The following is a 15,579-nucleotide window of genomic DNA, read 5'->3' on the forward strand; positions in this document are numbered from 1 at the left end:
GAATAAAGCACAAAAAGGCATTTTCGTATTAAAGAGGTTAAAGGTGTACATGAACCCCTTGAGTATGTTGATACCTTTATTATTTTATTCATTCTGTTGCCAAACAGTTTAGTTTACCTGAGGACATAAAAGGACATAGGTCCCGTATAGTGAAGGGGTCGTCGAGATTATGTCTCACTACTCCATTAGAAGAGGTTCCCATATGCTGAATAAAGTTGCTTGGCATTGACAAGAAAGTATTAAAAAAAACAAAATCATTATGAAAAGAGTAAAACTATCTGTCTATCTATTGCCAGACACCATAATCCCGTAAAGGGTGGCCATTTGACACTGAGTTAGTTGTTTTACAAGGAGGGGCACCAACCCTCCACCAACCCACTTGTTGACACGTAGGGATCACGTATGGTTTGGTTATATGATTACTACCCAGCGTTGTAAATGGTTTCTTGGCTTACAGGAAACCATTTGGCTTGTCACTCAATGTAAAGCCACCTGTAAAGGAAAGAAAAGGAATAAGAAGTGACAGGAAAGATATGAGAAATAGGAAGAGAGGAGGGCGGGCACAGAAAAAGAATGATAAAAGCTAAGGAAGTAGGCAGCACTACATCAAGTGAGTGGATGATGGTCACCACCACCTACCACAAATGAGTAAAACAAAAGTAAAATATTTGTGTAAAACTTATTTTGTTATTTACCTCACTGTTTTTGTGACATATTTCACTTATTTTAATTTTATTTCTTCATTTTTTATTTTCCTGCTGAATATCATGTTTCTTATATTAAAGTTCTATATGATAAAGCCAGAATAAAGTTGCTTGAGTGTGTTATGTAGCTAGTGCATACCATCCCAGCATTCAGCCATAGTACAGCAGACCTTAAAGACATGTGCTCCTTTGCTGTGAGCTTTTGAGCCAGAGCCTGTGACTCCAAGATGATCATGAGAGAGAAAGAGAGAGAGGGTTTAGGTAATATTCACCACAAGCATTTTAGAGTGGGATACATTTACATGACATCTGAGCATACGAGAGAGAGGGAGAGAGAGAGAGAGCATTCATGCATTCATCCTGAGCACTGCTCCCTGTTCAGTCACATCGATGGATATTGCAGAACCCAGTCCCAAGAACAATTTAGACTGCAGTTAAACATAAGTCTTTGTTACTTACCCCTAGTCAGTGATGTCATTTAACTGTTGCCATAAGAAACTTCTTAAGTGACCTAACCATTCATAAGAGTTTAAGAGGTATGACAGGTATTGACCCTGTGAGCTCAAGACATTTCCCTTAACTGGGAATAGTTCTTTGGGAGTAGCCAGGATAAAAATAGGGGTTAATTGTAGATGAAATTATTAACAGAATCTTGAGCCATGTCTGTGGGCAGTGTTAGTCATAAACTTGGTATTGCATAAATTAACTGTGCTCTACAGAGTCATCAAGGTAACCTCTGCTCAGTTTTCAGATGGACCCTTACACCTCTTCCCCTCTAATGTTAGGATCAGTTCTCAGATGGCCAGAGACTTAAAAGTTCAGACAGTTCTGACTTGCCTGTTTCAAATAATCTTTCAACTTTGTCTGATGGTGAATAATATTGTATTGTTTTACTGTGACTAACAGCAGACAGTTTTACTAGCCACTAGGAAACCCCCTGAGGCTAAGGGTTAAGAGCCTCTTGTAATTCTTGAACTTGTTTGACGGCCTATCTATTTTACTGTGACTAATGCAAGACTATTTTAAGTACTGGTACCTTCTTCTGGCAAACCTCCTGAGGTCTAAGAGTTGGATCTAAAATTATTTTTTGAAACTGCTGTTGCAATAGCATCCAAGATGCAATTCAGTACAGTTCTGTTTAAACTGGGAATTATTCATAAAATAATTGTTTGTTGGTTTTGTCATTGAATGTTGCGATTATCAGTGTTTTTAGATTGTTTTTAATTTTATTCTCATTTTCCCTATGGTGTATTTGTGTGTTTCGTCAGTTACCAGATTTCACAGCCTCCCTGATTTTTCATCATTTATTCTGTTTATTTATTTTACTCAGTGTATCTTTGTGGTTATTCAGGAATACTTCATATTTTTTGTACTGTAGTACCCATATTATGGTAATCCAAGTTGACTGAGAATTGCTCATTTTACTTTCCACCTAGTGTCACGGGTATACATACAATTTCATCACCAGTCTAACAATCCATTGAACATACAGCTTTGTCATAGCCCATTTTACCACCCCTCTCAGAAGTTTGTCAAGTGCCCTTTCCAGGTCCACTAATAGCAACATAGTACAGCCTTCTATTCTTTCTGAGGTGTTTCTCCTGCAGTTGATGGATAGTGAATATTGCATCAGTCATGTTTTGTAGTAGCGACTGATATTCACTTTGGATTTGCTTTGGTTGTGTTAGTAATGATAATAGTTACTGTACTGGACAGTATTTGTTTATTTTTCCTATATGACTATGTATACAGTACCTGGGTGTAACTTAATATCAAAGGACCCAGCAGTCCTTTTATTTTCATGATATCTCGTGGGACAGGAGAAGCATATTGCAAAGGGAACCCACACAGGGTGGCGCTGTGCACCCTGGGTGGAGCAGCTGTGATATCCACCCAGAAACTAAATCTCCCCTTATTTCCCTGCACTTCACCACAGGAAAGACCCTTGTCCGACCATGGTGGTGCATGTACTGTACCTAGCAATAAGAACAACAAGTACAAAGCCCAACGTTTTTTTAATGTGTCCGACTCTGGGCATAGGCTTTTGCAACCTTCTCCCAAGGCCCAGTAGCCCTCTTACATACCATACACCTCTACATGTTACCACTTCAGCACTAACACCTACTGTCCATATTGAATACATGCTAGGGCTGTCTCATACAGGACTGGTGTACTGTGTTGGTATTAGTAGGGGTATTTTTGTGACATGTCAGCGGGTCTTCTGGTAGATCAGTAAAGTCTGATTTTTTGACATTCAAATCCTTAATCTTTTCCCTGCCCCAGCGTGGATTTGAACCTGGATCCGGTAGGACTGCAGGCCACCTTTCTACCAATTGAGCCACCTCATTATTGGTACAAGGATGTAATGAGCCCTCAGCATTGCGCTTGCATTACGAATAGCCTCATTCCTCATGTATAAGATGGGTGGAAGATTGTGTATGGGATTAGTTTGTCTGTTATTTCACATCCCTATTGAAATCAGAGAGCCATTCTTTGGAAAACTGGATTAGGATACTGGTGATTTTAGGTCTGCAGTTGAAGCTTTCCTTCACCCCATTCCTTTTTTCATTTCTCTCTCCTTTCTTGATTTACAGTGATTCCTTCTGCTTGTTCCTCATTTAAGCTTCCTTATGAAAAATGAAGTGTCATACTGCACAAAACCTCAGCTGATCCTGGTACAGCACAGTGGTTATACAGATATTACGAGACACTACCACAGTTTTATCAGTAATTTGATAATCTTGCCGAATCTTTTTACAGCAAAAGTAAACACTGTGTAGTTGTCTTATGAGTACTGACAAATGACTGAATTGGGGTTTGCACTCATCAGACATGGAGGGAAAGCTACAGCTATTACACTCAATATATTCACGCCATGTTGTTTAGGTCTTTTAAGGCAGTTGATTTATGAGGCTGAGAAACACCACTTTCGGTCAGTGGGAAAGTGACTCTTTTTTCCATTTGATGTGGGAGGCAGTTGAAAAGCATGTGGAAATCTAATTGGTTAAAGTGACAGTGTTTGTGATTGAGAGTATCCCTATTCATCACTAAGGGAACCTTGACAAGGTGCAAGCATGTGAGGACACATAAAGACACACAATTGCACCCTCCAAAATGTCTTGTCTCCTGGTGATATCAGTCCAGCTCTGACTGACCTACAAACTCTGTCTGCATAAGTTTCATTGGTAGTTACAGATAATCTGTATACAAGAAGTCACCCTGGCTTTATACAGTACAGTATAGTCATTGGAGGAATGTGATGCTCAGAATGCACTGATCTTTGAAACAGATTCTGTACATACCTGTTGAATGAAGAATATCCAATATGCAAGAACTTCATCATTTCATGTACCTATTAGCTTTCCTTGATGACATTTTGTATATACATTACTGTACTTTGGTATCTCTTTTTCACAACCTTTGCTAAATGTTATTTATATTGTTGACTAAGGTAATTATTCCGTTTACTTCTGTGGGAGCTTATTAGTATACCATCGCTGTAATAAGCATATTAATTTATTGTTTGATACATCAAAGATCTGTTGCTTACATTGCAGTTGTTCTGAAGTAAGAAAACTTAAGTGACAAAGAAAATTTTGTTAGTCATTTTTAATAGATTGAGGTGCCCTTTATGGTTTTTGTCCAGAGTTCATGAGTGAATGATCTACACAGCACACCACTACATGCACTGTTACATTCAGGTGTATCCTGTGGCATCACTACCTGCCTGAAATGTCATTCTTAGTGAAAAGAGGTGACATTACATTACATCATCTAATCGTGTGTTGCCCCATAAGTAGTGTAGATACCCGGGGCTAGGCAAGTTGGTCCTGACATTTAAGATTAGAGTGACCAGCCTCACTCATCCCTGCATGGCATTATGTGAAGAATAAACCAACCTCGCATGGGCTGTAAACCTACACATGCTCAGTCCAGCTGGAGCACCTTAATTACCAACTAAACCACCAGGTGCCATAGCTTGGTTATATGGTTACCATGCAGCTTAGTAAATGGTTTCCTGGTGAACAAGAAACCATTTGGCCTGTCACTCAGTGTAGAGTCACCTGTAGACAGAAGGAAGAGAAAAGAAAGAAGGAAACAAAGACAGGAGAGGAAGGAATTGTGACCCCAGATTTATCTTGACATGAGCCTACTGGAATACAGGTTGAAGTTGTCCTTCCCCTGCAGTCCACCATCCTTTGGCTGATAAGGAAAGAGTTGAGGGAGTTTCTGCCAAGTTTTATCAGGGCTTCCATGAGTTCAGTACTATACAGTGTAGCCTATTCCCAATGTGAAATAACAAGAACAGCTCTCCTTTATATTCTCTGCTGTTAGTGAAAGAAAGTACTGAACACCACAGATGTTACTGTATATACAGTAGTTAAGCAACTAACATCCCCCTATAAAAGATGCATAACCTTTGATGGTGCATGGAGCTGAGTACAGGTACTCTCTACCTCACTGAACTGCATTCATCCTATTTACTTTTTGTTACAGTACAGGTATTATTACCTCTGCCAAGGAGGTCATGTTTTCATCCTTGTCCGCTTGTTTGTTTGTTGGTTGGTTGGTTTGTGAGCAAGATTACACAAAAACTACTGGACGGATTTTCACAAAACTTTGTAGAAGAATGGACCTTGGCCCAGAATAGACTCAATTAAATTTTGGTGCGGATACGGAAAAGGTGCGGATCCAGAAATTTTTTTTCACTTTCTTTAACATTGCAAGGTAGGGCGTTTTTTGACATTTTCGTAAATTTTTCAGTGAATATTGCATGGATCTTGAAAAAAAATCAGGCATAATTAGGATGCTGGTATCTACGAATGTCTACAGTTTGGTGTGGATCCATATAAAATTCCGGATCTACCGGATTTAAATGTGCTTTTATAGGGGGGTAGTCTTTTTCCATATTGGATTAGATTTGATTGAATTAAAAGGAAATGTATGTTGGGCCTTGGCGGAGGTATGCACTGTACTGAGTGCCATTCTAGTTATTATTATTATTTTATTTATTCTTTTTGAGAGAGAGAGAGAGTGAGAGTTTCTTTGTTTTATTTTCATTATGCCCAGATACCATACATCTTCATTATCCACCCTGCTTACTTATTTCATCATCTTTTTTGCATGTGAGGGTGTTTCACTGTCTAAATTTAAACCTGTTGACAGTTTAGTTGCACCGTTGTTTTCTGTGCATTCCTCTGTGAAAAAGGTCATCTGTTAGGCTGTTATTGCTGGAATTTCATAATCTCTTTTTAACAAAGTACAGTACTTTGCCTGCTTATATTTGAAATACAGAATATATGCACTCCTGTATGCTGACCCCGTCAGCCCATGGATGTACAATTTTTTGTATTTGAGTCTGGCTAACACCAAATTATTATACAGTATTCAGTTAAGGGGATATCATTTTGTGTAAAGGGGTTCAAAACAGTCGTAGTGAATTCCTTCAGTTCAAGGGTGTACTGTTCTAGCTAATGTCATACACTTTTATTTAGTTGAAGAGAGCTCCTTGGAGTGAAGGGGTTAAGGAATACTGGTAAATCAGACTCTCAGATATAAACCACCCTTTTAGCAGCTTTGATTAAATAGCTTAATATGGATCCATCCACTCACTTGATACAGTGCTGCTGTCAGGTGTCTGTCCTTTCCTCTCCTCCATCCTTCTTTCCTTCCATCCTCTTCTGTCTTTCTTTCCTTCATTCTTACCTCTTCGTTCTGCCTGTGGGTGGCTCTACACTGAGTGACTAGCCAAATGGTTTCCTGTACACCAGGAAACCATTTACTATGCTGGGTGTTAACCATATAACCAAATTTTGGCGCCTGGTGGTTTAGTGGGTAATTATGGCGCTCTGATCTGATTGAGCCGGTGAAGGTTTATATCCAAGGGGTGGTTGGAGTTTATTGCTCACGTAATGTCACTCAGGGATGAGTGAGGCTGGTCACTCTAATCTTTAATGTCAGGACCAACTTGCCTAACCCCGGGCTCCTACAGTCCTCATGGTGCAACATAGGATTGGATGATGGATGGATGGATATGGATTCACAAAATGCCAAGAAATTATTTTTTTGTTATTAATGTAGCTTAGGTTGTAGGGTATTTGTTTACAGATGCTGTATTGCAAAATGCCTGAACTGTGATGGCTAGTTTTATATTAGGTAGATGGGGATGTCCACTATCCACTCTCTTGATATTGATTGTACACTGAGTACCTTCCAAACCAGTTGGTTTCTTGTAGCCCAGAAAACCATTTATCATGCTGAGTGGTATTCATAAAACCAAATGAATGCGTGATGATTCAGTGGGTTAAGGCATCCCAACCAAATGTGGCCCATAAAGGATTGCATTTGAAGGGTGGTTGGATTTTATTGCTCACATGTTAGAGTTCAGGGGCAGTCTGGACTAAATAATGAAGCCCAGGGCTTCTGTGTTTCAGATGAAGCAATAGAGGATTAGATGACAACATAAATAGTTTTAATTTGTAGGACAGCTGTGTTAAGTGGTGATGTAAATTAAACTATAGCATAGCATGGTTGCATAGAGACACTTTAAAGATGCTTGTTTTTGGGAAATGGTTAAAAATGCTTGCTTGGATGGAAGATATATATGTACAGTACAGTACGGTACTGTATATGGCACCAGAATAAATTAGACCTTCTTAACTGCATAAAATATGTTTAATCTCTTAAGTACAATGAGGTCTTCTTTATGAAATCCTCATTACTGCCAAACAATTTTGAGCTACCATTATGCAGCTAGGGGGAGATCATTGTAACAGGAGAGATGGTGGAGTTTGTTTCCAGTCCCATCATTACTGGATGCCTCTCAAAAGATGAAGTAGACCATTAGTAATGAGTAAAATAAATAAGGCATCATTGTATGAAGGACTTAACAGCAGCTCTAGCTAGCTGTCTTGGAATGGGTTCTGATGTGCAAAGGTATTGTTTGCTGTGCTATGTTTTGGACTTAGATACTGTATGTACATAATGTCAGAACATTATATTTCTGTACTGTAAATAGTAAAATATGCTGTAATACAGTAAGGTGAACTGAAGTACAGGTATGGAATGATTTGGTGTTAGTGTTATGGTCTGTTCTGAGGTGTGTTTAGTAGAGAACTGTAAATGTCATCAGTATCCAGCCAGCGAATTAAACCTGCATTTTTGATTGACGCTTTTGCAATTTGTTCTTTTATGTTGCCCTGCACTGCACCGCTTCTTACAGTCTGCATTGGCTGTGTAGGTACCAGCGTATGGCAGTCGTTTAGAGGGACGTAGAGGAATGTGGCAGTTTATTAAGGCTCAGTTACTGTGCTGTATTTTGAAGATTATTTTTTATGCTTTAAGGAAGACATCAGTTAAGCCAGTCATATTTGAACTCTCTCTGGCTTCTGTTAATAACTCTCAGATGTTATGTAATCATCAGACATTATCTTGAATAAAATTGCTACTTGCATTGTCATGGCCATGAGAGAGTAAATTATGACAGTATTAATGATCTCGGGCTCTTGTGACTTACTGTCAGCAGAATAAAATTTTCTTATGTTAGCTGGAATAAAATACGGTGTATAGCTGTAGATTTGTCCAGATCATGAGAGAAATAAAATTTAATTTATTAGTCTTTAATATTTTACATGTCTTATTACAATGCTAACTCTTGCTGTTATTTGCTCAGTTCTCACTTTTCAGACTACAGTACCATTTGTGAAGACAAAATGTTGTCTCTAAAGATATAACTCTGTATATGAATTGTTACTGTCATTGGTTTCTGATAAGCTGTATTAGCCATTTCTTTGCACATTAACTCACAATTCTTCCCCTCCCCTTCCTTCCTGGCAGTGGGCCGAGACTGTTTGAGGATGCCGTTGAGACCATCCCTGCTCGCCTGGGGGCATCCACTGCTGGTGAGGCCAACTCAAGTGAGGAGGCTACTGTTTCAGCACAGTCGCCCCTCCTTGACCCTTCAACCACAGCACAAGGTGAGTTGGCCCCATGAACCATTAACTTTAACCCCTAAGCACTGGGGGATGGTTATATCTGACGCGAAATTGGTGGGCCAGGGACGCCGTTGGACGGCTATAACCACACCACAGTTTTCGCACCACAGTTTGAAGTGGCCATCACTTGATCTCGTCACCAAGGGGTGGAGAAAGATTCCCGGCACCCGAGGCAAGCATACCTCAGTTGTCTTTGTGACTTTTCCAGATGTAGGACGATGTTTCCTTAAGCCTCTCATCTGATTCTGTTCCTGCCCCACATGGACTCCTTGCCTTATCACTCCTGCCAAGCTTCTTTCCAAGAATACTAGGAAAGGGCTAAGTGATAGTGTCATAAGGTGTGTCTTGGATGCAACTTTGTCTGGTTTATCTAGTAATGGAGAAGTTATCACATTAAGAGCAAAGCCAGAGTTGAGGCCGTGAGCACATGCACGAATACAGCCTGCCTTGTGGCCAAAAATTTTGTATATTCTTCACGTCCTTACTCATCAGCGCAACCACCTACAAACCTAGGGATGCTTTTATTTGCAAGAAGAGTTGGTGAGTATTATGGTTTTAAATTTGTTTCCCCTAACTGCCATATTTTCCGAGATATCAGAGTTTGAAAACAAGCAACTTTGGGAAAATTGCCTGTACTGAAAGGACGGTGGTAGTATAAACAGCCCAACATGGAGAGGTTAAACCCTTCATTATAATTTTTCATAGGGTATGGAAGAAGACAGGTGTGAACATCAAGGGTAAGGTTGTGAGAAGCAGACCAAAAAAGACCTGAAATTAGGTCATGAAATGACACCTGTGGGATAAGGGACTGAACAGGGAGGCATCCAGAGATCAAGCAGTGTGGAGATTTAGGTGACCAAGGCCGATGCATGCAAACATGTTGGAGTCTTTGGAGCATTTTTAAACATTACCAGTATTTTTATAATCTGTTGTTGCCATAGCAGATGATTGAATTCAGTTCTATAGAGACCTTGAACTAAAGGGCTTAGATATAACCTTCAAATGAGAGATGTTTCCAAAGTTGATTAAAATTGATAAATATACACTACATGTGCATATTTTAATTAATTTTTAAAAATTCGTGGCATTACATCTTTGTTGGCCTATCCTGAGCGTACAAGCTTAAGGCAAACCTGCTCATTCCAGACATTCATGGGTTGGATGACGAGTTGTTCATCCTCAAGTGGTATTATTATAATAAACTATTTTTGTACAGATGAGAGGTGGAGTGATGTGGCATCCCCCTCCCCCCAGTCACCGTCCAGCCCCCTTCCAGCCCCATCACCTCCTCATAAGGCCTCAGGTGAGTCACAGGAGGTACAGGAAAAGATCTTATTCAAAAATCCATGCATGACAATGTTGTCATATTTAGCAGTACAATAGTCAGTCCCCATTATAAGTCAGGGATGTGTTTCAGAATCCTTGGTGATTCATTACTTTGACACCCAAGAATAATGTTAATATTTTCATTTTTATGGGCAGATTTGAGTGAAATGTATGTATTTCTTCTCTTCATCACAAGGTTTCATTAGTTTCATCAAGTTTTGGAAACAGTCTTATCTAGTGTTTAACCATAATTGCACCTGGTATTCCAAATTAGTGAATTTCAAATTATTCTCTGGGGTGACTGCACTGTCCTTAGTGATGTATTCTTTTTAGCACATCAGGTTTGTAAGATCTTGTTTTCAAATCCTTTTCCCATAAAGTAGCCCCACAGGAAGGAAAAGTGTGAGTTAGATAAGGAGAACTAAGAATATATGGCCAATTGTCATTATTGTCAGAGTTGTGCAGTAGACCACCTAATGACAATCCATTGCCAGGCTAGCAGGAAGGGAGCACTTTATTTTCACTTTCAGCATATATTACTATAAATTTAAATGTCTTGGGAGTTTCTCAGGTACAGTAGATTGCTGGGTATGACTGATTTAGTTAAGTTTGTAAGTATCTGTGCCAGCATGGAGTTTCATTGAAATCCATTCATTAAATAATGGATATACAGCACTGGCATAGTTCTAGGGCCATTGAGTAGTAAAGCACCCTCTATCACAACATTTCTAAACAGCTGGTACTGTAAATTGGTGGGAATCTGACAAATCAGCTTTTTAAATAACATTGGAACTGTAAGAGACAATTTTTCTTGACAGTACTGTACTTTACTGTGGACTTAACGGTAAAAATAAATGTCCCAAAAGCAGCAAAAAACAAAAGTCCCAAAAGGCAGTTCATACATAAGGAGGATTTACTGAACTGTTTAAGGAACTTTAGATAACATCCAGTCACATAATAGCTGTTGTGAGGTTATGGATTGAATCCATGATTTTTAAGGATAGGCTACTAGCCTCACTGCTGATAGCATTATGTTATTGAAAATCCTCCAACTGCTTCTTTAAAATTCAGGCTGATGAGTAAAATACTTATTTGAACCTGACTGGCACCTTTAGTCACTCCTGTACCTAAAGTGAAATACTATACTATGGTTTGTTTACATAGAATTAGGATTAGTTGTAAAAGGGTAGATGCTTTATGTTTAGATTAGGTGTGTGTGTGTATGTGTGTGCATGCACTTGTGCACATGCATAAATTTTAACATATACAGTAAACCCTTGATGCTCGTGGGGGTTAGGGAACAGAGAGCCCCGCGAGAATGGAAAATCTGCGAGCATCAGATTAGTTGCCCCTCCCATCCTGAATATATGCCTGCACAATAAAATGGTTTCTGATGCTTTAATGATAATGATAATTGATTGTGCATGAACATAATGCAAAATACAATAAATTGTAAAATAAAAGGTTTTAAAAATACCATACAGTACTGCATAGTAATGTCAAGATATTTTCGTCAGTTCTCATCTCAATTCACTTTTCTGTAGGAAGATTAGTTATTGCAAATGTAGTTAAGTATGATGAGTTTTGATCAGTGTGTGAGGTACATATGTCCTCGCCAGTCAAACTCCGCATTTTTTCATTTTATTTCACTTCATTATTTACCACCAGAGTGAAAAATCCGCGCTTAATGAAATCTGCGAGCTTGAAGTGTGTGGGCATCAAGGGTTTACTGTATGTCAGTGTGCATGCATGCATTTATATCCACTAAAAAAATATTCGTTACCCCTGGGTGCAGTGAGCTTTGAAATTGTTTGTGATAGTGAAACAGTATTCATTTGATACTGTTGGTAGTTCAGAATCCTTGGTCCATGTGTCATAATGTATCACACCACAAGGGTATTAAATATTTTTTGTAGTGGGTGTCCATGTAGGTATGTGTATACACTACTTACTGTGTCTTTTATGAACAGAGAGCAGTGTGTCACCAGGAACTGTGGATTATGACCGTATGTATGATGATGATGATGACCAAGAACTGGGCTCTATGGAAGGACATGGCTCTGTCATACACCACCTCCTCTCTCAGGTTAGTTGTCATTATCCCTTGTGCATGTTTTTTTCTCATTGATTGCCTAACACAACAGAGTCAGGTCAGCAGTGTACATTTCTCTAAGAATGTACCCTGACTTCATTATCATTGTCCTCTTAAGCAGGTCCTTCTTGCTATTCAGTTAATCCTTGGATATTTCTATTACCCCTGTGCGTATATACCCTGTAGACCTTAAATTCCTGAAACTGACTTATAGAATATTGTTTCAGTATTGAAATGAGTGTTGTAAAAAAAAGAAAAAAGTAGATGATGGGGAGCTGTCATTTTGATACGGGATCAGTTTGCTGACAGTTTAGAACATTTTTTTTTTCTTCTTTCATTGTACTCCTGTTTACCTACTGTACTCTGTTTTTATTTATAGAAATTGAACTAGACTGATGATGATTATGGTGGTGACCAGTACTGACATCATGCACATTATTATCATAGGAAAGGAATTTTTGCATCATTGTGGTATCTATATGTGTTTGTGTATCATCATCATCATCCAGACCTCCTTTCCCACCCTTGGGGAGGGTAAGGAGTGGCATCGTCTAGACAGCCCAAGTTTGCCCACTCCAATGGGCCACGCTTCCACTCATCATTCAAGCCCCCGGAATCCTGGCTGTATCTGATACGCCAAAAACATTCACCGCATTCTGCAGCTTCACATAAATGTATCCAAAAGAGTCAATCTAGATGCTGCCACGTTAAAAGGGGTGCCAGATCCTTGATCATGCACATCTTCCCACAACATTCATCCACCCAGCTCGATCTCTTGTCAGTCCCCTAGCCTCACTGACTTCCATACCTCTCTTCTACACACACTCATCCACCATATCCCTCCACCTTCACCTTGGCCAGCCACACCTCCTCCCTCCTTCAGAGTTGCTCAGATATACCTTTTTTCACCACTATTGTTATCCATTCTCTCCAAATGACCCTACCATCTCAGTACACTCTCTTTGATTCTGGTGTCCACAGACTTCCTCACTCCACATCCTTCACGAATCACATTTTTTCATATCCTGTCCAGTCTATGTACTCCACATACATTCCTCAACAATCCCATCTCCACTGCTCTGTGTATATATATATATATATATATATATATATATATATATATATATATATATACACAAGTTCCAGTAATTTGAATGTTGTAGGAAAATAAGTTACATTATCTCCTAGTTCTCACTATTACCTTCAAAGTAGTCCCCTTGGGCATGTATACAGTGGTCCCAGCATTTTTTCCATGCATCCATGCATCCCTGGAAGGCTTCAGGTGTGATAGTCTTGAGCACCTCCTGAGATTCTGTCTGGATCTCCTCAATCGAGTCAAATCGACGCCATTTCAGTTGTAATTTCAGCTTGGGAAACAGGAAAAAGTCACAGGGGGCAAGGTCAGGTGAATAGGGTGGGTGGGGCATGACTACCGTATTAGTGGAAGCCAGGAACTGCTGGACAACAACTGATGTGTGGGCAGGGGGTTGTTATGATGCAGGACCCAGTCCTTGTTCTTCCACTGTCCTGGATGTTTGCGGCGAATGTTCTCCCTCAGACACTGCAAAACTTCACTGTGAAACTTTCCATTGACAGATTGACCAGATGGGACGAATTCCTTGTGAATAATCCCTTGGATATCAAAGAAAACGATCAACATCGACTTGGCATTGCTGTGCCATTGGTTCACCATTGCAAAACCTCCAAACCACCTACACACTGTTACAATAGTAAGCGTAGCTCAACAACATGTCCACTCACAGACACGGCCAGGGCCACACTGACACACAAGGGGTGCTGCTGACTCCTCCTAGCTGCAAAAGGCAAAACTACAAACAGTTGGCTCCCTCTATTCAAATTACTGGAACTTTTGGGTAGTGCTTCATGTATATTTATATATACAGTATATGCAGTCACCTTTCACATAACGCGCGATCAGAGAGCGCGGAAACAGTCATAGCACGGCCCTTTTTTTTTTTTTTTTTTAGTCCAAGATTTGGTCAAAACATGATTTTGACAAATATTATGCAGAGAAATTGCCCATTTCTTAAAAGAACATACTACGCTGCTATGATAGTGAAAACGTGGCCTGAGACCAAAAATTATGGACTATTTAGTCATTACGTAAGACAGCTGGTCAAAACACGATAAAAAACGGACAAAACGCAGGCAGATTTAGTCATAGCGCATGTTGCAACTGCCCGTGACGTATGCGTGTCACGTGTCTGCGTAGGGTGTCGTCACGGTCTGCTGAGCATTCCTGTGCCACTCCAGTCAACCTTCTCCCCGCTTTGCCTCCACACGTGCCGTGTATTAACTTCCCCCCCCCCCCACCTGACTCAGCCTAACCATGCCACCCTACTGTGACTCAGCAAGACGGCAGAAGAGTTTGACCCAGGAGCAGAAGCTTGACATGATCAAGCAGAAGGAGAGAGAACGTAATTGTGCCATCACCAAAAAGTACCAAGTCAACAGGTCAGCCATTTGTCTGACCCAGCTCTTGTTATGATGGAAAGGTACCTGATCATGCACTGCAACCGACAGGAGACGGCAGGAGTTCCAGTCAGCTGTATAAATGTACAAAGGACTCTGTGCAGCCAGCATGGCCAGAGGACCATGCTAGGGACCATTAGTAGTCCTGCCCTGCCTTGGAACCCCACTCCCTCTCCCCCTAGGAAGCCCACAAACTCTTCAGTTCAAGGTGAGGAATCCTCCACAGTTTGTATGTACTGAAGTCATTTTTAGGTAGGTAAATGTCCTGGGAAAAATCCTGGAAGATTGCCCCAAAAGGTGAAGTTCATGATGGCTTGGGTACCATGAAACCCTTTAACATGTAAACGTATGGATGTATAACGCGGAATTTCATAAAGCCGGACCTACAAGGAACAATATTCGTGTGTTATGTGAGAGGTGACTGTATATATATAGATAGATAGATAGATACACCAGCAGGGGTACCTGGCGTTGCCGGGCCGAAGGCAAACACTCTAATCCTATTTGTTCTAGTTCAGTCTTTCTTGCTACTCCAGAAAGACCATGTACATCCTATGCATTTGAAGAGGGATTATAAGAGGTCCAGAAAGTTTCTGTTTCAGCTTTCACAGACTGACGCACAGTATTTGTGTGCACATGTTTACTGTTACCGGTGACTTCAAATGACATCTGACCGGTGACCTCAAATGACCTCGGAGGTCAGCCTCACACAGCCTGTGTCTGAGCTGGAGGTCATGTGAGTTTTCTTGGCAAAAATTGGGCTGCTGGGTCCAGTCATTCAAGCGTGTATTATCGGTGACCTCAAATGACATCTGACTGGTGACCTCAAATGACCTCAGAGGTCAGCTGCACATGGGCTATGTCCGAACTGGAGGTCATGTGAGTCTCCATTCCAATTATTGGGCTGCTGGGTCCGGTCGTTTGAGTGTGTATTATCGGTGACCTCTAATGACCTCCAACCAGTGACCTC

The 15,579-nt window shown here is 40.3% G+C and overlaps 1 protein-coding gene across 1 annotated transcript in view; it reads left to right on the forward strand.

Moving 5' to 3' along the window:
* Positions 1–15,579, forward strand: part of LOC145402305 (oxysterol-binding protein-related protein 9) — a 103,090-nt gene that overhangs the window by 64,826 nt on the left and 22,685 nt on the right. Inside the window, exons 7-9 of the mRNA XM_080274443.1 lie at positions 8,541–8,680; positions 9,915–10,001; positions 11,995–12,110. Of these exons, the coding sequence (XP_080130569.1) occupies positions 8,541–8,680; positions 9,915–10,001; positions 11,995–12,110 (343 nt within the window). The remainder of the gene's footprint in view (positions 1–8,540; positions 8,681–9,914; positions 10,002–11,994; positions 12,111–15,579) is intronic.

Source organism: Coenobita brevimanus, chromosome 57 (genome assembly GCF_032717465.1).
Source record: "Coenobita brevimanus isolate Jiangsu-jjx chromosome 57, ASM3271746v2, whole genome shotgun sequence".
In the NCBI taxonomy this organism is placed as follows: Eukaryota; Metazoa; Arthropoda; class Malacostraca; order Decapoda; family Coenobitidae; genus Coenobita; species Coenobita brevimanus.